At 42.7% G+C, this 22,990-nt stretch overlaps 1 protein-coding gene across 1 annotated transcript in view; it reads right to left on the bottom strand.

Moving 5' to 3' along the window:
• Positions 1–3,893: 3,893 nt before the first annotated feature.
• SLC28A2 (solute carrier family 28 member 2) overlaps positions 3,894–22,990 on the bottom strand; it is a 39,038-nt gene continuing 19,941 nt past the window's right edge. The window contains exons 3-17 of the mRNA XM_008062654.1: positions 17,364–17,455; positions 15,938–16,121; positions 15,167–15,308; positions 13,837–13,950; positions 13,417–13,494; positions 12,901–12,981; positions 12,110–12,190; positions 10,115–10,240; positions 9,901–10,031; positions 9,332–9,500; positions 8,931–9,128; positions 8,213–8,294; positions 6,765–6,863; positions 6,445–6,556; positions 3,894–4,011 (exon numbers count right to left, since the gene is read on the bottom strand). Of these exons, the coding sequence (XP_008060845.1) occupies positions 3,894–4,011; positions 6,445–6,556; positions 6,765–6,863; positions 8,213–8,294; positions 8,931–9,128; positions 9,332–9,500; positions 9,901–10,031; positions 10,115–10,240; positions 12,110–12,190; positions 12,901–12,981; positions 13,417–13,494; positions 13,837–13,950; positions 15,167–15,308; positions 15,938–16,121; positions 17,364–17,455 (1,807 nt within the window). The remainder of the gene's footprint in view (positions 4,012–6,444; positions 6,557–6,764; positions 6,864–8,212; positions 8,295–8,930; positions 9,129–9,331; positions 9,501–9,900; positions 10,032–10,114; positions 10,241–12,109; positions 12,191–12,900; positions 12,982–13,416; positions 13,495–13,836; positions 13,951–15,166; positions 15,309–15,937; positions 16,122–17,363; positions 17,456–22,990) is intronic.

The following is a 22,990-nucleotide window of genomic DNA, read 5'->3' on the forward strand; positions in this document are numbered from 1 at the left end:
GATTGCCTGAGCTCAGGGGTTTGAGACCAGCCTGGGCAACTTGTCTCTACAATAAGTCAAAAAATAAGCCAGGTGTGGTATCATGTGCCATAATTCCAGCTACTTGGAAGGCTGAGGTGGAAGGATCATCAGAGCCCAGCAGGTCGAGGCTGTGGTGGCCATGAGTGTGCCACTGCACTCCTGCCCGGGGAATAGAGTGAGACTCCACCTCAAAAAAAAAAAAAAAAAAGCAAGCCAGGAGTATGATAAGTGACAAGCAAATGTCCAAAAAGGAGCAAAGGCTCTCTTTGTAAGGTCCTTACACTTTAAACGTTTGTGAAAATAATATTTTTGAAGCATCTTACATTTACATAAAGTGTTTTTTCTCACATACATTATTAATTTTTCTAGCAACTTTTAAGGTAGACATGATTGTCATCCTTTATTATGCAGAAGTGGAAATTGAGGCTCAGTGAGATTAGGAATTCCTACATGGCTTGAAAGGGCTGGGGGACAGGACCTTGAGTCTAGACCTTGTGGTTCCTAATCTTTTAATCCTATCTTAAAAATCAACTACTCCCACAGAGTAGTTGATAACCACAGAGGAGATAACTCAAATGTTTAACAAACAACAGCTTAACCAAGGACTTTCATCAAGAATAAATCTGGGCATCTAAAGAAGTGTCAGAAGTGGGAGTCAAACACAAACTCTATCTGCCTTAATTAGGCCTAGAAATTACTGGTCAAATATAAATCCACCGAATTCTTCATCAAGTGAAACGACTAACTTATGGTATGTCCTTACATGGACTACCATGAAGTCAATAAAATCAATGAGGTAGATCTATAAGTACTGGCCTTTAAAGATGTTCATACACGGCGAAAAAGGCAGGCTGTGGCACGCAATGCAGAAGACAGACTTTATAAATGTATTGTTGAAGACAGCGGACAACACCCATTCAGTGACTGACCCAGTCTGCCCCTCTCCTTTCCTAGTGCCTGTGGTCTCCTTTCCACACTACTACTCCCACACCCCAACACAGCCCCTTTCCACAACTCCCATTTCTCCTGAGCCTCCCTATCTTCTCTCAGGACTCTTGCCCACTCTCTGGCTCAGCCTTCGCTCCACTCGACATCGCCAGCTCCCATTTCAACTAAGGCCGGGAAAGACCAGCCACGGATGAGACGCGCATGCGCGCGTGGAACTTCCCAGACGAGCAGTCAGCATGTTGTCCCGCCCCCGGAGCCGAGCCCGAGAGCAATTGGGTGCTGTTTAGCACCAAGATTGGCAGGCCCTTCTCACCCAACCCTGGCGGCCCACTTCCGCTCAGTTCTCGTCCCACCTCGCCAGGGCGCGCCTTTTGGCCCTTGGAATCTGCGTTGCGTTTGCGGAGGTTGCGGTTTCTTGCGCTTTTCTTGGTCCCTGTCGCTTTTGAGACTGTTTTGCAGACGCTGGTGTTAAGGTTGTCATGCTCCTGGTATTTACAACAAGGCCCTCTAAGGGCCAGAGATAGACCAGATTTACTTTAAGTAGGAAACTGATAATTAGAAACTGACTTTAGAAAGCCCGCCCTCGCCCCATGGGAGATTAGAACAGCCTACTTCATTGTGCGAACTAAATTTCATACATAACTCGATAAATTGACAACTCAGTACATTAAATAGTAACAATAGCAGCTAACCTTACCTAGGCTTACAATGAACAGTCACTGTTTTGATTCCTGCTATGGACTGAATGTCCCTCTCCGGCTCCCCCACCCCCAACACACACACCCCAGTGTGGCAATATTGAGAGGAGGGGCCTTAAAGAGGTGATTGGTTCGTGACTGCCCTCATTAATGGATTAACCCATTCATAGATTAATGGGTTGATGGACAAATAGGTCATCTCAGAGAGGGAATGGTGGCTTTACAAGAGGAAGAGAGGCCTGAGCCAGCACACTCAGCCCCCTGACCACGTGATGCCCTGCGCTGCCTCAGGACAGCAGAAGGCCCTCACTGGATGCAGCCCCTTGACCTCACACCTCTCAACCTCCATAAACGCGAAGAAATTCCTTTTCTTTTTAAATTACCCAGTTTTAGGTATTCTGTTATAAGCATCAGAAAACAGACTAACACAATCTCTTTACAACAACCTCACAATCTTTATTTATAAAGTAGGTCTCACTATCCCCATTTTACAGATGATTCTAAGGCAGAGAAGAAACTTGCCCAAGATCACCTTAATGATAACTGGTAGAACTCAAATCAGAACTCTAATAGAAGTAATCTGGCCTCATGTCCAATACCACCAGTCATTGCACTCTGCTTCCTCTGAGAAAGAAACCAGACAGAGTAAAATTAGTTGGGAGTTCAAGAAACAATTTATTGAAGCTTCCTTTTTCTTTTATTCAAGTTTGAAAAACATAGGAGAGAGGCTAGGAAGAGACTGAGAAGAAGACCAAGAGGTTCTGAGTTCAGAGAATTGAGAAGTTAGAGGAGGTAAATTAGCTAAGAGAACACACAAATACCTACATCCTTCTAAAAAAATTTATTGGGGTGAAATTCACATGTCATAAAATTAGCCATTTTAAAGAGAACAATTCAGTGACAGAACATTCACAATGTTGTGCAACCACCACTTCTATCCAGTTCCAAAACATTGCCATCACTACAAAGGAAAATTTCATACTCATTGAGTCACTCACTAATCCCTCTTCCCCCAAGTCCCTGGCAACCACCAATATGTGTTCTGTCTCCATGGATTTAAATATTCTGAATATTTCATATAAATGGAATCATACAATAAGCCTTTTGTGTCAGACTTCATTCATTTAGCATAATATTTTCAAGTTTCTTCTACATAGCATAAATGAATACTTCATCATTTTTATGGTTAAATAAAATTCCATTGTATGTACATAGCACAATTTATACATTCATCTAATGATGGACACTTGGACTGTTCCAAATTTTGACTGCATACCCCAAAACTCCTACATCATTTTGAAACCCTTCCTTAAGACTATAATAGTATTAATATAATAAACTATTGAATATAATAAATAAATATTTTGAGTCAGAGTTTCTCAACCTTAGCACGGTTGACAGAACTCTTTGTTGTGGGAGGCCAGAGAACTCTTTGTTGTGGGAGGCTGACCTGTGCATTGTAGGGATTTTAGCAGCAATACTGACCCCTGTGCACTAGATGTCAGTATCATCCTCCCAGCTTAAAGACGGATAATGGCTGGAGACACTGCCAATGTCTCCCGGAAGGCAAAATTACCCCCCTTTCTCACTGAAAACCACTGTTTTAAAGGATATTCTGTAAATATGGAGCAAATATGACGGGCACTAGAGCAAAATACTAAAAGTAATGGCATTTAAGAAATGGATATTCTTTGGAAGTTTGTATATGGAAGTATTTTTTGTTTACTGTGTAATGACGTTAAGGAGTTTGCAGATTTACAAATGTGTGACAGCCAGAAAAATCTTATCATTAAATATTCATGTACCTTTCATACGTAACATCAGTAGTATAAACCCAGATAATCCACAACTCCAAGAAATATAGCTTCCCCCAATCCCAAGCACATTACATACTAAATCACATTTATAGCACACTGCATCATATAATTTTTAAGATGACAACTAGGTGCAAGATTTGTAAGATGTTTTTGATATGATAATATTTATTTTTTCAAATAAAAGCTCAGGTGGAGCCCACAAGAAATTTTCTATTTGGCTCAGCCAAATAATGAAAAGATGAATGCTAATTTTCATAATTGGGATACAGTGAACCAAAATATGATTTTTTACATTTACTGTTAAAGATTTTGATAAGTCAGTTGTGGAAATGCTTAATGAGTACATAAACACCTTTGCCGTCAAAAAACTGTTAAGATCAAAACTGTCATGGAAATGGTTCGAGCAGCCTTAGGCACAGATGGCGTTGGTGTAGAGTCCACAGCAGTTAGCAAGGGCCGTGGCACTGAACTCCTTGTCTTCCCAGGGACCAGAAAAAGAAGGAGGGTTGGTGCCATTCAGGAAAGTACTAAAATAAAAAGCCAGAGAGAGATAGTGGGTCAGATAAAAACAAGGCAACAAAACAGTAAGTTGTACCAAGTAGCTAAAAACAAAAACCTATAAATGGATCCATCAGCCATGATTTTTTAAATAAGTAGACCCAGCCGGGCTCGGTGGCTCAGCCTGTAATCCCGCACCTTTGGGAGGCTGAGGTGAGTGGATTGCCTGAGCCTGCAGGTTCGAGACCCGCCTGGGCAGCGAGACCTCATCTCTACAATAAATCAAAATATCAGCCGGGCGTGGTAGCACATGCCTGTAATTCCGGCTACTTGGAAGGCTGAGGCGGAAGGATTGCCTGAGCCCAGCAGGTCGAGGCTGCGGTGGTTGGGAGCGGCCACTGCACTCTAGTCTGGGCGAGAGAGTGAGACTCCAACTCAAAAAATAAAAATAAAAAATAAGTAGACCCTATTAAATTTATTTTCTCATTCATACCCAAGCTAATACTATCAAGGAACTCTATACTATGTGTCTGTTCCTTTACCCAATTCCTAACTGTAGTCCATTTGGAAATTTCCAGATATCTCTGAGGTAAAATTGATGGCTTGTAATGATTTGGTATTGAATTTATTCTAAAAAATAAGGTGGTACTGCAAAGCCACTTTACTCTTGAGAGAGAAAAACAGCTCAGACTTAATTTGTATAAATTTATTGAACAAAAACATACTCTTTTTTGTATTCTACATGTTAATGATCCTCAGTATGTGGCTTTAGGAAATCCATCAAACTGTCACAAGAACATAAGAATCAAAGCAGTGCCAGACCAGTGATCCATCTAGCTTATAATTTGTCTTTAATAGTACATCAAAATAATTTTTTTTAGAATACACTCTTGGATGATAACCTCCAAACGCAGGAGGGGTAACATCTGTTAACTTGGCATAATAATCCATTAAGCAGCTAGCACCCCAACATCTACCTACATAAATAAAAGATCATTCATTTAATGATAACTTCCAAACCTATCTCCAGCTCTTACTTCTCTCATAAAGCCCAGACCTCAGTTGACTTATGAATAGCTTTACAGGGTGGTCCCACAAGTACCTCCAAGTAAACATATCCAAAACTGAATTAAGCCATCTCTCCCCTTTTCTCCCATTCCTAAAACCAGTCCTCCTCAATGAATGAATGGCACTCTTTAGGTCCACTTACTCAACCCAGAAAAGACTGTCATTTGAGACTCCATTCTCTCCCTCAACCCACCCCTTCCTCCTATCTAGCCAGTGACCAAACCCTATGGATTCTACTTGGTCTAGTGAATCTCCAACCTGACAACTACTTAGTATCAGTTCTTATCATCTCTTACTGGGACTAGTATAGCAGTGTATTTATTGGTCTGTTTGTCATCCAAATAGCTATCAGAATGATCTTTCAAAAAAGCATAACTGATCATGCCAGTGTTTAGAATTTGGCAGGTCAAAATCTAAATTCCGTAGCATTTCATACGAGGCATTTTATGATCTTTCAGTCTTTTTTCTTATAACTCTCTTCATTCACTCATCACCGCGAATTCACATTTTGAAGGCACCAAACATTCTAGTTCCTCAAATCCTTCCTTTTGTGCTTTCCAAAACCAGTTTTTTTTTTGTTTTTTTTTTTGAGTTGGGATCTCACTCTGTTTCCCAGGCTGGAGTGCAGTGGCATGATCATGGCTCTCCACAGCCTTAACCTCCTGGGCCTAGGCAATCCACTTCAGCCTCTCCTGTAACTGGGATTACAGGCACATGCCACTGTGCCCTGCTAATTTTTTGATTTTTTTTTTTGTAAAGACAAGGTCTCACTATGTTGCCGATGCTGGTCTCGAACTCCTGGGCTCAAGCAGTTCTCCTGCCTCGGCCTCCCAAAGTGCTGGAATTACAGTACAGGCATGAGCCACCACACCCAACTGCCTCCAAACTAGTTCTGTTAGCTTAATGATATATTCTCTTATTCTCATATGCTAGAATTTGGTAAACAAGTTCAGTTTTACACTATTTGAACTTGTCATGATTTTTAAAATCAACTTTATCCTCTTTAGTATTCTTCATTTCTGGCTGAAGAAACCCATAGTCTTCTAGCCACTTAGGATCATTGCTAAGTCTTTACCTTCAACCTATCTATATTCTAATCACAATAAATACAGTAACTTCTTATCAGGGAAACTGCTCTTCCTTACTTCCCTTGCCCCTTTACATCTCAGTACCCCACCAATACAGCTAGAACCTGTCACTGGAACACACTAAGCTCATACTGAAGATGCACCTAATAAGAGAAAAAAACATAGACCTAGGCTGTTCCCACTACCCATGGCCCTTCTCATACATTCTATTCAGCCTCCATAGGATTATCCTAAAGACCTCTTGTTCCCCACTGCCAGGTGACTCCCGAGTGAAGGACATATAAGAGGAAAGAGGCGCTCACTCACCTCTGAAAGAGCCCTCTGCAGCACACGTAGGTCTCGTAGGTTCTATTGGTGAAACTTGTGTTTAAGAAGGAGACACAGTCAGCTTCAGCTCCCCTAGGGACATAGAGGATTCCTGGATAAAGGAGACAGAGATACAAAGAGGAAATTCTTACACATGTTCTTCAAGGCTATTTATTCTTTGGGTATGAATTGAGAACACCATAGGTTAGATGCTTTTTCTATGCATCTGTGGGTCAGATGGTTAAATCAATATTCCAAGAGAAATCCAGTCATGGTCTAGGTTAGTGATTTCTGCCAAGAGATCAAGCCGAGGCACCTACCTGCCACACATGCACTGATAAGGGATACACAGGCCCCTGTGAAGAGGGCACTGATCACAGTCTTGGACATTTCACTCTTCCGTTGAGGTGCCATTGATGCTACACACAGCAAAACAAAATAACTTGATTTTTTCCCCACCAGGCAATCAGGTATATCCTATGAGTTCCCATTTAGAAGAATGTAGAGGAACAAAACATAGCAGATGAATAGAGTCCTTACTACCATACACCTGAGGCTGGCCAGTGCTTCCCTAAGAATTGTGTATATACATTAGTCCTGAAGGATCACTAACTCAGACTTTTCTCAGGTCAAGAATTGTGTGTCTGACCCTAACTTAAGTGGTTCTGTGAATATACCCAAGATGTATCTCGATCAAGTAAGGCCCTGAGTTGCTCCAGACAGGTGCAATTGTCTTGTGTTCACCACTTGAGATCTGCACTCAAAAGCCTGGACCAGAGTTAGATGAACTATTCTGAGCCAGAAGGCTAAGGAAAACAACACTTACCTAAGCCTTAGCCACACAGCACATATCCCACTATTAGATAACAATCTCTTAATCAGACAGTAATCAGACATCAGAATCAGAACAATACAGACAGGTGTTTAACAGAAGGAAAAAAGATCAACTGAAAAGAAATTGCTTCCCCTTAAAATTAAATCAACTACCAAATAAATGAATTTAATGACTCTACCCCAGAATATAATTGCCTGAAAATATGGACACACTGGACTGTATTTGTTTTTATCTTCTATTTTTTCTAAGATGTATTTCTATTTTGGATCTTCCAAACTCTTGAGATCTACTAGTCATCACCCTCCCCTGCCCTGCCCTGCCCTCAAGGACATTTCCACCTTCCTCACATTATCCTTCCAACCATAACCCACATTCAGTTGTATCTCCAGCAGTCTAAAATATATCTGTGTCTGCTTCAAAGATTCACTCCTCCCATCCCTAGTGCTTGTAGCTTTCAATTCAATACTTTATACCACTCGCTTTTGCTATCTGTTTTATGTGTCTGCTGCTTTTATTTATCTTTTGATTCCTTGTGCAAATCCTGCTTCTGTGAAGCCATCTAGTAAGTGGCCTAGTTTCAGAAAGTACCCTCACTACTGAATAAAAATAAGATATCTCTACTTATATATGCACTGTGCCAATTGAATGGCAAAATAGAAACAATATTATAATATTTACTCCCTCATAGGGAAAGTTAAAATAAAATTGGTCTCCCATTCAAAGGCAATAAAATGAAGTTGACATTGTAAAGGGCTCTATGCATAGCCAGGTAGCATAACTGCCTTAGCTCCAAGTTAACTACAGCCTGAGCAGGCCTGTTTCGCATCAGCTTCTCTATCTGGTCCCAACTTGTACTGAAGCACCAGGACTTCCCACCACAAAAGCTGGGATCTGGCTGGCTTATTGGGGAGCTGGGAAAATGGATAAACTCACTCAAGCCTCCTAATGTAATTCCTATGGAACTAAGATTGGCAAATCCACAGAGTGAAAATGTTGTAATGATTTCAGCTCTCACCTAGAGAAAACAAAAATAAATAAGCAAATAAACTCAGTCCTATGTATGCAGTCTTATAATCATGATAGAAGTTCCAGAGTACTTAAGAGTCCCCAGTCTTTTCCACACTTCCCTAAGGAATGTGAAAGGATGCTCAGAAAATAACTGCTCCCTCAGTTACTCTTGGGATAATGATATGGAAACCACCATGGGCCTCATTGCCCAGCACTTTTTGTTGATGCTTCTGCATTAAGAGAAAGCCTAGAATGAGGAGGACTCGGAGGAAATGGGTAGAGGCAAAGGGAGAGACCAAGGATACTAATTTATAGCAATTTAAACTTGTAAATAAGGAAGGGGACCTTAGACCATCAAAAAGTGTCTGTTCTGGACTGCCCCAACTGTAAAGACCCAACAATTATGTTATAGAGAGAAGTTGGGTTAGAGTGTCAGGAGAAAATAGCACACAGACTTCAGTGGCCCAACCACTGAAGACGAGGCTGCTAAGCAAACTGTTCTGCTTGCTTTGTGGTTAGGACTGCATCCCTGGAAAGGTATCTGTGGGTCTTCAGCAAGCTTCTGTGTAGTACTCTTTCTCTACCCTGTGATAACCATGGCTGAGACCTCATACTGTTTATGCTTTTCTAGGTTGTCACTTACAGAAATCCACTGTTTCTCGCCCTCGATCCACTCTTCCACTCCGGAGAGACGTTTGTTCTTGTATTGAGACAGTTGCTGATAGGCCACAAACTCATTGGTGAAGAACTTGATTCCCACCAACTCAGCCACTATTGGACAGTCTGTCCACTCTACACCCATCATGAAAACCATGGGCCTTAGGATATAGGAGCAGATGACCTGAGTGAAAGAGAAGATATCCCAGGAAAAGGGAGGACTAATAAGAAGTGTCAAGGACCTTCTCTGAATCCTTGACCCAATCTTTTCCATACTTCTCCTGTTCATGCTGTCTCTTAGCATATTGTGGGTCAAGAGGACATGAACAGTTCAAGGATTACTTAACCACATCCCAGAGGGACAGCCCAACAAATGTAATCCTTTACCTGGAAAGAGAGCCCCTGTATGTCCACCAGTTCCCCCAGCCAGGAGAGGGCAGCATTGATGAAGGCCAACACAGCCAAAAAAGCGATCAGGTTGGCTGCTACATTAGTAGCAAGGCCTATGGCATCTGTGGCTCCACTGCTGGCAGCTTCCAGGATATTCTTCTCTTTCCTGTGGGGGTTATTGGGTACAGGGGGAAAGTATGGTGTCTAGAGTAATCTCAGCCTCTTAGAGAAAAGAAATTCCCCTGTTCCTATGGTGCAGAGAGAGGGTGCAAAGCCATTGTAGGATCTGATTAGTGGAAATTACTCTGAAGCAATATCAGATATAATCGCCATTAAATTGCACTGACACCAAGGACAGAGGATACTGGCATGCAGAAGCTAGTGGCAGGTAGGAAGGTAAAACAAAAGAAGAAAATCAACATGATTCACTGGAGTCAGAGATAGGCAAGAGGGGATGTGGAACCACATTATTCTCCCTTGAGGAGACTTGAAGTCTCTGCCACCACAGTGCCACTCTTGACTCTGCACCTCACCACTACCCAAATTATATGCCTCCTAGGACTCACCCACGAGGCAGTATTACCCCCTCCTCACTCTTGAACTTGGACTCCTCCACTTCGGGATATACTAGCTTTGATAAGGCGAGAGCGCAAGGGGCAGCCATCACAGAGGCAGAAATCAAGGATGATGCATCAACCTGTGAGGCCAGACTTAGGGATCAGTGTCGCAGTAGAACCCAACTCGGGCTCACCCAGGAGTGATCAAGCGGACCCTTCCTACCCCAAAGGATATGAAGGCTCCCAACACAGTGCCTGAAATGGTAGCAAACCCTCCAGTCATCACTGCATGGATTTCAGAGAGCGTCATGTCTCCAAGGTAGGGACGGATGAGCAGAGGTGCCTCTGTCTGTTAACAAATAGAAAACAGATTCCGTGAAGGTGAAATTCCCTGCTCCAGAGTGCCCACCTCACACTCAGAGGCTGGACCCACTCAATACACATCCCTCTAGTTAGTACCTTCAGTGAAGCACAGCCCTGCTTAGTGAGCACCAAGTTCTGCTCTCAGGTCTTCCCAGCATCTGCTTCAGTCCCTCTGGCACCTAATCCTGTCCTAGCTGGCCTAGCTGTCACTTCTTTTCTTTTTTTTTTTTGAGTTGGAGTTTCACTCTGTTGCCCACACTAGCTCCCGGCCACACTCCCGGCCACCTCAGCCTCAAACTGCTGGGCTCCAGCGATCCTTCCACCTCAGCCTTCCAAGTAGCTGGAACTATAGGCATGCGCTATCACACCCGGCTAATTTTTTGATTTATTGTAGAGATGAGGGCTCGCCAAGTTGTCCTGGTGGGTCTCGAACCCGGGGGCTCAGGCAATTCACTCACCTCGGCCTCCCAAAGCGTGGAATTACAGGCTGAGCCACCGACCCTGGAGTCACTTATTTTCATACATGCTTGTTTCATCTATTGACTTTAAAATGTTATAGAAGAGAAATGGTATATGTCCTTTATATGTTCTCAATGTCTGAAACCATGCATTTACTGTATGTCCTTATGAAATGCAGTGTTCTTAGTGAGTACCTAGTAGAGACTTTAAAAATACTCCTTAAATGAGGCCTGGCATAGTAGCAGCACTTTGAAAGACCGAGGAGGGAGGACTGCTTGAGCCCAGGAGTTTGAGTCCGGTATGGGCAATATAGCAGAACTTCATCTCTACAAAATATCAAAAAATTAGCCAGGTGTGCTGGCATGTGCCTGTAGTCCCAGCCACTCAGGAGCCTGAGGCAGGAGGATTGCTTAAGCCCAGGAGTTTGAGACTTCAGTGTGCCATGATTATGCCACTGCACTGCAGCCTGGGCAACAGATGAGACCCTGAATGAAAAAAAAAAAAAAAAGATGAAATGCAAGTAGATGATGTGAGCCCATTGTTTATGAAAGAATCAAAAGAAATAATGTTTGTGAAAATGTTATAAAATCATAAAGACCCAACTATGTAAACTATACTTAGTATTGACCTAAGATACTGTTATTTATTATTCAATGAGTGCCAGCTAATCGCTAGAGACAATAATATAAATAAGGCTAAGTCCTTACTCAGAGGAGCTTATAATCTAGCAGAAGAAACTAAGCTGATTATGGATAATTTCAGCAAAATGTAGAGTGCTGTGATAGAAATATCCAGAAGTACTTGGAGAACATTACAGAAGCAGAGCCTTGGCAGGGAAAGACCTCAGTACTAATTCCTTATGAATTTGACAAACGATTGTCTTCAGTATTGAGCTAATCAGTCAATAGCATATATTGAGCACCTCCTTCATACAGACATATGTACCACACAAGTCTCATGGGGAAAAGCATTGGTGTTAATCCTGAACAAGACAAACTATTGCCTCCTTAGAGACCCTGGAAAACAAGGGCCCCAGGAATTCACCGAGAGAAACCAGAATATAGATCAAACACCCTGTATATAGCCTCTGAAGGGGAATAAGATTTGGACCAGGACATTCCCCTAAATTCTTGTGCAAGAATTTGTAGTCAGAAGAAGTGGTGAAGGACGTCCATTCAGATTAAGTATGCCCAGGCAAGTATTACTAGGCCCAAAGGGGAAATGCTATAAGTTGAGTCTTCTTTAAGCTGCTGAGTTCTTTCATCAAAGATTGACTGCCCCTACATTCTTCATTTATGTGACCTTTCAGAAGGAAAACATACATTTCTGAAACTGTTTTGTGTCAAATTCTCAGTTCCCCAGAGGAAAGAAGACTAGAAGACCTTAGAGTACTTACCATACCCACAAAGATGTTTCCTGCCACAGCCAGGGTCTCTGTGGCAGTGGTGCCCATGGTGACTTGCAAAAACCAGGCAACCTAAAAGGATAAACCATTAACATTAGCAGGAATCTTGAAGAATGTCCAGCAAAACCTGGTGTCTTCCATTTTATTGATAAGGAAACTGGGGCCTAGAGAAGTAGAGCAACAAATCCAAGACTACAAAGCAAGTTATAGACAGAGCCTTGACCAGAATCCAAGACTCGTGGTCTTTAGAACAAGTATATTAAAACTCAGCATGAAAGGCTCATCTAGCCCATTTTCTTTTTCTTTTTCTTGTTTGAGTTGGTGTCTCACTCTGTCGCCCAACCTGGAGTGCAGTGGCACGCTCACTCACCACAGCCTCTACCTGATGGGTTCCGGTGATCCTTCTACCTCAGCCTTCCAAGTAGCTGGAACTACAGGCACACACTACCATGCCCGGCTTATTTTTTGATTTACTGTAGAGACAAGGTCTCACCAAGTTGCCCAGGCTGGTCTCGAACCTCTGAGCTCAGGCATTCTTCTTGCCTCAGCCTCCCAAAGTGCTGGGATTACAGTCTTGTACCATCGCACCCGGCCTCCAGCCCATTTTCTCTCCCTGCTCTGCCTCTCAGCCTATGTGAGGCCCGGACTGACAATTTGATATCAGGCACACTGGTAAAGGTTTACCTTTTCACATTGGTTCTAACAATTATGAGCATTTTTCCAAAGTTGAAAGATCGTAAGATGAAGGCCTATCTCCTGATTGGTGTAGGAGAATGACTCACCTTCTGAACTGCCCACTGCATAAGGCCCAGGTAGTAGAGAATGGACATAATGCATCCAAAGAAAATGATGATTGGTAAGGACTGTAATGAGAATGGTGAGCAGCTGGTGAGATATTGCGTTGTATGTGCTGTGTAGACCATAACTGGACTATGTTTCAGGCTTCTAAATTAAGCTCTCAGCATTCCAAGAGCATCTGATACAGTATAAATATTCAGTATCTGCAAAGACTAGTTTAGAAATAAATTTATAATCTATTGCAAATCGATTAGCCTATCAGTACTAAACCACAAGATGTTTTCTGAGCCTTTTCCCCTGACCCCTATTTCATCAAATTTTAGGATGGTAATGATCAAAGGGCAAGAGATTGATGCACTTTCCTTTACTGATGAGATTAAATAATCTTCTTAGAGTCAAACTGGTATTCAGGCTGACTAATCTCTCGAACACACATTTATCCTCTGCTTTACTTCCCCACCCCTCATCTGACCAGCATTCCTTCCAAAAAAAGATATGACCTGAAAAGCAAAGACATCCTTGATAAGTGTATCTCCAAAGACGAAACTGGAGCCAGCCACAGTGTAGTTCAGGAAAATCTGAAGTAGGGGAGAAAAAGAGAAGAGTGAAGCCCAGAAGGACACAGGGGAAGATGGGACCAGTCTCATGTGTGATTAGGACCTACTACTGCTACTGAGGTTGGCTTCTCTTTAACAGCCTGGAGCCAAGCTATGTCCCCAGGAGTTGCTCACTGAATGACAAAAGACTCCACAGTTTAGTTCCTTTATTCATATTCTAGGCTGCACCGCAGTATACTGTCTCCCAACTAGATCTCCCACCACATCATTAATAAGGAACAGCCTAATCTTTGCATGCTTCCCTCAAATCTCCTTTCTCTAGGGTTCTAAAAGAGCAAAGCCCTCACAATCAATGTCTCATACCTGAACCTGCTCTCCCAGCCACTGAAACGCAATAAATCCAGGATCAGTTCTGATGACCAAGATCCCAAAGACAAATTGAAGGCCCAGGCCCCAAAACACTGTCCTCCATGACACCTGAATCAATAATTATCACAATTATTTCAGTGTAAAATAAACCCTAAACCCTACTTGACCATTACCTGGTTGGAGTTTTAAACATGGGTACATGTACTATGGGTGGAACCAACCTAGGCTGTTAATAGTAAATCTGGGGTAAAATGGTGTAGGGAACAGGGGAATGGTAGGGAGAAACAGGGAAGTAATATAAAAAGAGCCAAATATGACTACATGGCTCATTATTTATTTTACTTTATTTTTTTTGTTGGAGTCTCACTCTGTTGTCCAGGCTGAAGAGTAGTGGCATGCTAATGGCCATTGCAGCCTCGACCTGCTGGGCTCAGGTGATCTTTCTGCCTCAGCCCTCCAAGTACCTGGAACTACAGGCATGCACCACCTCACCTGATTAATTTTTTGATTTATTGTAGAGACAAGGGCTCACCAAATTGCCCAGGGGCTCAGGCAATCCTCTCACCTCAGCCTCCCAAAGCGCCTGGCCTACATGACTTTTAAAAACGTGTCTAGAGGTTAGATGATATACACGCATACCTATATACAAATAAAAGTTTCATAAACCAACACTTTAGCGTTACTGTGTGCAATGCAAGCTGGTTCTCTATTGTATTCTACTTTCTTTCTTTTGTCCTTATTTTTTTATTTTGTTCTTTCTTTGACATTGATCTAGATTCACAAGATTGATATCAAGACTCACTAATGGGTCACAACTCACAGTTTGAAAAGAGATGGTTGGCTAGGCATGGTGGCTCAAGCCTGTAATCCCAGCTCTTTGGGAGACCGAGGCAAGAGGATTGCCTGAGCTCAGGGGTTCAAGACCAGCCTGGCAACTTGGTGAGACCTCATCTCTACAATAAAACAAAAAATAAGCCAGGTGTGGTAGCATGCGCCTGTAGTTCCAGTTACTTGGAAGGCTGAGGCAGAAGGATCACCTGAGCCCAGCAGATCAAGGCTGGGGTGGCCGTGAGTGTGCCATTGCACTCCAGCCCGGGTGACAGAGTGAGACTCCAACTCAAAAAAAAAAAAAGAAAAGAGATGGTCTAGGGCCTCTGAGAATATTAAAACTTCTCTTAGGAACAAAATCATCAAAAAAGAAAATTCCAGGGGCTGTTAACCTAGTTCCATGCCTTTGTAGTTAACATCTACACTTGTACTTTGTAATTAAAACTTGGCCCTTAGTTATATGTTGCTATGCCCAAACCGAATACCCAAAACTTACTGCACGGTGATGTTTGGAGCAGGCAAAAAGGATGATGACAAACATGCAGATTCCTGCAAAGGAGATCAACTGCTCTGGCCTTTGGGCTGTGTCTAGACACAGCCACAGTATAAGGCCAACCAAGGAGACTCCTGCAAACACCCTGAAGAAGAAATGCCAAGACCATGTCATCGATTCAGTGAATGAACAACAAATAACTTTTAGAGAGTCTGAAAGTTATTCTCTCATCCCTGGCCTGTGATCAAAGGATGAGCTGTAGTTGCTGTAGAATCCAGTTTAGCGCATACTGAATAGTAAGTTGGCTCCTTACACTCTAAGAAATTGTGAAAGGCACCAGTGGGTGCAGGAAGTTTGGAGGACTAGAGGGAAAAAAGCATAAACTATATCAGGGAACTAAGAAAGACAGATGACCACCAAATCAATTTGATAGGTTAATGCCACTATAGGCCTCTTGGTTCTGATTACTTTGTTGAAGAAGAGTATGGTTTTTCTCATTTCTGACACAGGCCCTGATGAGTAACAGACTGAAACTTTTCTCCAAAACTAAGCCCCTCCTTGCCCCCTAACAATGTGGAGACCCAAAGCTACAGAAAATTGGACTGATGTCTAGCATTCAGAGGCCTGCTGCTGTTTGTCCTCTGCACCTTAGTTTTGAAAAGTACATGTGAGGGTCTGAGGGAAAGCTCAGGAACTGTCAAAAGAGAAAAAAGGGAGATGATTTGGAGTTTGGGATAAGCTGTGAGGCCAGGAATATTAAGATTCTTGTCTTACCATTTTGTCCAAAACCTCAGGCGGGAGTTTTCAAAAGGCTTCAGACAGCTTGTTAATTTTTGGCCAAAGAGTTTTTTCAGAAAGCGGTGAACCAGGACAAAGATGACAAAACAAGTGATGACAAACAAGGCCAGTGCCCTTTGGAAATTCAAGATGCAAGCTGCCAGGAAGTAGGCAGCATAGGCTGAAAAGAGAAGGTGCAGAGCAGGGATCAGCAAGGCAGAACTTCCAAAGGGCAAATGAAGCTCCAGTCATCAATGCCTGGGTCTTCAAACCCTCCAGAGACCGTGCCACCCAGCCCTATGTCAGACCAAGCTGCACTTTTAAGGACAGGACAGATGTCTAGCTGCTCTCTTCTCTTGAGGATTCCCAAGGAGAGTCCAACTTAGTTTGGAGACCACATATTTTCTTTTCTTTTTGAGTTGGAGTCTCCACTCTGTTGCCCAGGCTGGAGGGCAGTGGCACACTCACGGCCACCCCAGTGTCGACCTGCTGGGTTCCAGAAATCCTTCCGCCTCAGCCTTCCAAGTAGTTGGCACTATAGGTGCGTGCTACCATACCCAGCTAATTTTTTGATTTATTGTAGAGATGAGGTCTCGCCAAGTTGCCCAGGCTGGTCTCAAACCCATGGGCTCAGGCAATCCTCTCACCTCAGCTTCCCAAAGTGCTGGGATCATAGGCATGAGCCACCATGCCCGGCTGAGACCACATATTTTCACTTGTCCCTAATGAAATCTCATTCCCTTCTATTTTATCTGATATCCTTTAGATAGGATTTGATCAACATCCTCCATTAGACTCTTCAAAAGTCAGTCATCTCTTCTTGAAACCTTATCACCCCAGTCATTTTACCTGTCCTCTCCAGCAGAACCATGGAAACAAAGTTCCCATTAGGACATGCAGCCATATGGCCCTCATCCCATGGCTCCCTGACAAACCCAAAATATAATTTTTGTTCTCACCATCGCAGCTGCCTCTAATTTTGACATTGAAGCCCTATATGCCACTAACAGTATGTTTAAACAGAGCTTTGCTGTCTTTTAAAAATATTTTATATCACTGATCTCACTTGTAAAGCAGCAAATAAGTAATGTTTAATAATAGGCTTCTCTTATAAGACTACAAGAATCATGCATTGCCTCAAATCAAGACACTAAAAAAAGGGATAAGCTCATATTCTCTGAAATATTTTAAGTCTATCAAACAGCATAGTTTTGAAAATTTGTTTATTCTCAGATTTTACTTGTTTCTGTAAGTGCAATTCAATAAATTATGGTTCACCTACATGTAATTAAAACCTATACACCAAACAGCTCTTTAGATCGTTTTATGAATAAAAGTGTTTTCCATCTGGTAATCATCTTGACACAAAGTAAATTTCTAAAATAACTGTGTTTCTCATTTCCATGAATTCTCAGTATCTCACCCAAACACAACAGGCCCAACAGGATCTTCTTGAAGAAGCTGGCATATGTTTTGCAGAAACTTCTTGCCTTGGTGAAGGGCCATTGATTCCTCCTAATGATATACAAGAATTAAGATGTAAGAATTACTCTATCCCATTTGTATCAACTCTCATAATTTAGATGACCTAACCCAAGGCAGAATTTGCCCTCTGCTCTTAGTCTATGAAGAAAATTATTCGGGGGGGTGGGAGTTAGTATCCTACAATCCCAAAAAGGGCAAATCAAACCTTGCCAATGGGCAGGTGGTGAGAGTAACCCTACTCAGCTACGGTAGTCTCCTACCATAGAAGTAGGCACTGGACATATTGGTGATCTACTCCTTCCCTCTTCCCAAAAGACAGGTGATTTCTCAGTGTCCGTTTTCAGAAGAAGACCTATACTTAGAGGCAATTTGGTCATCCCTTCCTAAAAACCATGTAAACTCATAGCCTTTAACTGTCAGTCAGGTCTGCGTTGACAAACAGGAAGGAAAACACCACCAACCTCAAAAATTCTTGGATGGACAGGCCTGAGAGAAGATACCCAGCAAGTAGGGCTATTCACATCTGATTTAACATACAGATAGTGATGTCTATGTGCTGGGCACTTTGGAAATATGAACTCAATGACTCCTTCTAAGAACCCTAAAGGTGGTTACTATTATCATTCCCATTTTACAGATGTGGAAATTGAAAAACAGAGAAGAAACTCTCCCAATGTCACAGAGTCTATAAAGAGCAGGAGGAGAATACAAACTCCAGACTCTGGCTTCAGAATCTGAGCTCTTAACCATGTTCCTATGCTGCATCTTCCCTAGTCCTCAGGCTCACCTGTCTTTGCCACTCCTAAGTATCTTCAGTGTACTGCAGCCATGAGCAAAAAGCTGTAATTTCCAAACTCTTGGAAGCTTCCAAGAAGGTGAGCCCAGCAAGAAAGTCCCATTCTGGCCATCATGGTGAGGCAGGAGAGTTGAGCCATGGCTGGGACCAGGCACTAACTCCAGATGCCCTGGGGTCTTAGCCCAGAGTTTTATAACTCTTGCTCCATTGCTGCCTCTCCCATCTTAATACACTCCCTGTTCCTAGTCTTCCTTTTCATTCCTGCCTCTGTGCCCTCCTCACTGACCCTTCCTGCAGGGAAGCCAGCCCTGAGTTAGCCAAGCAGAATGTGTATTTTCAGATATGGAGTAAGCTGAGAAAGGAGAAAACAATGTTTATCATCATCTGATCAAACCAATAAGGAGGCTACATTAGGATCTCAAGAACTCTGCTACATTTCCATGCTCACTAGCGAAAATAATGTGTACAAGGGTTTGCTTAGAGGTGTCAGTGAACCTGAGGACATCATTATCTTTGAAACCTCATTCCAAAGTATATCAAGGAATGCATTTCATTTCAATCCCAGATGTCCCATGTGTGCCAGATATCTTTGGTGCACTCCTCCCGATCCACATGCCCTGATGCTCTGTGACCTCATACTCCAGCCCCTGTGCACTGCTTCCCTGGAATCCCACGCCCTCTCGCTTATCATGTTGGGTTCTGCCACTGAGACCCCACGGGAGATCCGAGTGTATGAAAAGACTGAGTGCAGCATATTAAGGTGATCGTCTTATCTGACTTCCTGCTGGGTTCTCTTACATCACGTCCCTCTAGGCCTAGGAATAGTAATTCCACACTGCTTCAAGCCTTGGGTTTTGCACTCTCCTTTCTTGTGATTCCACTACTTCTCACACACATCTCTGTAATGGTCTCTTTGTAAATAAATCCTCCTCTAATTATTCTAATTTAAGTACGCCATCTGTCGCCTGTTGGAACCCAAACTGATATATGAGCGGTAGCTGATTTAAAATTATATGCAGTCAAATGCCAGCTGAGCAAGGCCCCTGAAAAATAAGGCATGGTATGGACTAGTTCTAGAGTAGATATAAATTGCACTCATGGAAAGATTTCTGCTATCACCCCCTGACCTCAACTCGCCATTTCCTGGGAACTAAAGTTCAGTAGGTATTACAGGAACTCATTTAAGAACCACTTATTTCTGCAAAACACAGTAACAACCTGATCCTAGAATATTGAGTTGGAACCGGGCTTCTGGCCTACAAAATAAAACATTTTTAAAAGGATATAAGAGTCCTTCCAAAGGAAAAGGGAAAACCAGAGTTTTTACCCTTTTAACCCTAATGAGAAACAGTGCATAGAGGCACATGAGTCCTGATATCCTGCTTGGCCCAGGATCTTGCTAAGCCTACCAAGATCTTTCCATAATGGTATAGTTTGAGCATTAATAACTGTTATACCAAGAAGCTGAATTGAGAAGAAACCTGATAGATGGTGAAACTTGAAACCTTGCCCATAATTTGTTGTGATGTACCCACTGAGAAGTTCTCCAGGTATGTATATGGGAGACTTTCCAAATATGGACTAATGAAGACCCTCTCACTTACATGCTTACTGCCTACAGACCCAAGTGACAAGGTGAGAAAGAGTAGGTGAGGATGGTAGGCAATGAATGCTAACTGAACATCACTGCAGTAAGTGCTATAGATCAGGCCTAGCATCGAGGGTAGTCATGGATTTTCTCAGTTACCCTATCCACAAAATGTGGAAACTCTCCCATCTAAGGGAAGCAGAGCTATGGGAACTTCCAGGGTCTGGGGTACTGTCGGTTAGCAATTAGAGTGGAAGTTTAGGACAGCCTTCAGAGAATTCAGCTCCAATGACTGTTGACATTGTGACCCTGCATGGATTGCTGCTTTTCTCTCTTGAAGGACTAAAAGAAAGGAAATGAGTCAACCTAGAACCAAATGACGGTAAAAGAAAGTAAGGACCTTCAGGCATAAGTGACCGGAATCTTTTCAAGGGGTCAAAGGTCTTATTTTGATGAATGCTTAAAAAGAAATGTTCAGTGGGTACTGTAAGGGATACCACTCTGCCAGATTCAAAGTTATGTACACAATTGGTTGCTTTGTTTTATTTTGTTTTAGAGACATGGTCTCACCCTGTTGCCCAGGCTGACCATAGTGGTGTAATCATAGCTCACTGCAGCCTAGAACTTCCAGGTTCAAGTGATCCTCCTGCCTTAGCCTCCCAAGTAGCTGGGACTATGGGCATGCTCTACGACACCTGGCTAATTTTTTTAGAGACAGGGTCTCACTATGTTATCTAGGCTTATAATTGGTTTTGAACTGGAGGAGAGCTGGGTGGTGTTGTATAGGGACTAAAGAACAATTTCTAAATGTGTGGGAAAATGGCAACTGAGTCTGAGCGGCAAAAGGTTGTCAACTGCCAATGTGGAAAGCCAAATAGGGGTTGGTTGGAAAGCCAGGGAAGGCACAAGACAGGCCTATCAGATGGAAGTCAGCAAACACTGGAGACAGAGGATCTGCACAGTTGGGGATGGCCAGTTCTGAAAGCCTTCAGCCCAAGTAGAGTGAAGAAAGGAGCCTAAACCAGAGCACAGCCAGGTGCTCAACAATTGCTGAGTTGTGGTAAATGTGTTGCCTTGGAAAGGAGCTCCTGTTATACCACCCAGTGCCCACATCTCTGCTTGATATGCCATTTCAGACAATAGCAAACATCAGATCTTCACACTAACAATAGAGACACAATGCCAAAGGTCCACAGAGACAGAAAGAACCTGCATGGTGGGATTTCCACCTGGGCCTTTGATCTACCCTCTGCTTCTCCCTCCCAGAATGTATCTCTACAAGTTACAGGTTGCTGTGGTTCTGATTGTCAGTCGTGTCTCTTAGAGAAGGTGCTCTCTCTTACAAGGGGGTCATCACTCTATCTCAAATGGCCTTTTGGGGGGCAGGCCCTTCAGTTCTGCTTGCAAGCAAAAGTTTCTCTTGGTTTCAAGTATATGGTGAAGGAAATCAAAATATTTTACCCCAAAATATATTTCTTTGACATATTTTGAGATGACTGTTCAGAGAGTCAGCAAACAGAAGTAACAATGAAAATCTTGTCTTTTGTGAGGAAGACTTGCATTTGTAGAGAATCTGCATTAATACAACCAGTCCGTTATCCAGATCTATGCAAGGTTAATGGTCTGACACCTTTAAAGATCTGAAAGAAACACTTATCATCTATTCTGAGGTCTGTGAGTTTTCATTTTTTTGACAAGACCACCTGTGCTAGCCATGCCTCGTCTTTTCTTCCTCCCATAACATGCCTTGCCACTATAACATGATTTACCACCATAACCTCTTTGGGGTCATACTCTGAGCTCCCGGTTTTTGTGTAATCTCAAGATGGTGCAGAAGTGTCTGCATGCCACTGCGGGTTGAGGTAATCAGTCTGTGATTCTCCCCAAGTACATGTTAATACATTTTGTGACCCTTTTCTCCAATGATCTGCCTTTTGTGAGTTGGTTTCTTTAACATTTCAGAGGGCAAAGGGGAAGTTTTCCCTTGGTCCTTATGGTGGCTGATGTCCGTAGTAGACTTCCTGTGATATCTGCTATTTTGCCCCAATTTACACATTCTTTCAATGATTTCAATAGAAATTTTAGGATAAGGAGCTCTAGCTTTTTTAGCTGCTGATAGCAGGCTTGGGCAATAATGAAAAAAAATGGTGGGAGGGAATGAAGCTGTGGGGCCATGACTGTTGGCCCCATAAATGTTCACTGAAAAATCATTGGCATGAAGCAGATATATTAATAGGAGAAAAAGCATACAAATCTTAATTAACACGAATACACAGGAGCCTTCAGAATGAAGACCCAACTTTTCAGTGAGTTACAGAAAGTAGAATACCATATAGAGATTACAGAAGAAATGGGGACTTGCATTCAGGTAAAACAGGTTATGGGAAGGGAAAGAAGAGGAATTCTTTTTTTTTTTTTTAGTTGGAGTCTATCTCCGTCGCCCAGACTGGAGTGCAGTGGTCGCTCCCAGCCACTGCAGCCTCGACCTGCTGGGCTCTGGTGATCCTTCCGCCTCAGCCTTCCAAGTAGCTGGAACTACAGGCATCCGCTACCACACCTGGCTAATTTTTTGATTTACTGTAGAGATGAGGTCATGGCAAGTTGACCATACGGGTCTCGAACCCTCGGGCTCAGGCAATCCACTCACCTCAGCCTCCCAAAGTGCGGGATTACAGGCTGAGCCACCGAGCCCAGCTAAGAAGAGGAATTCTATTGAGGGGCAACACATGATTGGGAGAATAAATGGATGGAGGAAACAGAATGACTTGTAAGTGGTTATCTTTGGAAGCCGAATGACCCTGAGAGACTCATTATTTTGTAAAATGGTTAGGCCAAATCCAATTACATTTTTTCTCTTACCTGCGGTAGATAATTTTAAAAGGGAGAGGAAGTAGCTTGGGAGAGACCTTGAGGCAAAATGTCATATTTTGGGATGAATTTCCCTGCATCCCTTCATTCCCCTGTCTGGAACTTCCCTAGAAATTGTATATACTAAAAGTTGAGTTTGTGTCTGTGAAAGAGAAAAATTGAGTGAAAAGCTGAGTAGCAAAGGATTCCACATGGGCCAGTCTCATTAAACAGCTATGTCTCATTTTGGGAGGTGACATTGCAGGTGGGCTTGGTATCCAGATGATACAGGCAAACACATCTTTAATAAGACATTTCTATGGAGACAGAAGAA

Source organism: Carlito syrichta, unplaced genomic scaffold, assembly GCF_000164805.1.
Source record: "Carlito syrichta isolate Samal-C Ts95f unplaced genomic scaffold, Tarsius_syrichta-2.0.1 Scaffold305786, whole genome shotgun sequence".
NCBI classification, from domain to species: Eukaryota; Metazoa; Chordata; class Mammalia; order Primates; family Tarsiidae; genus Carlito; species Carlito syrichta.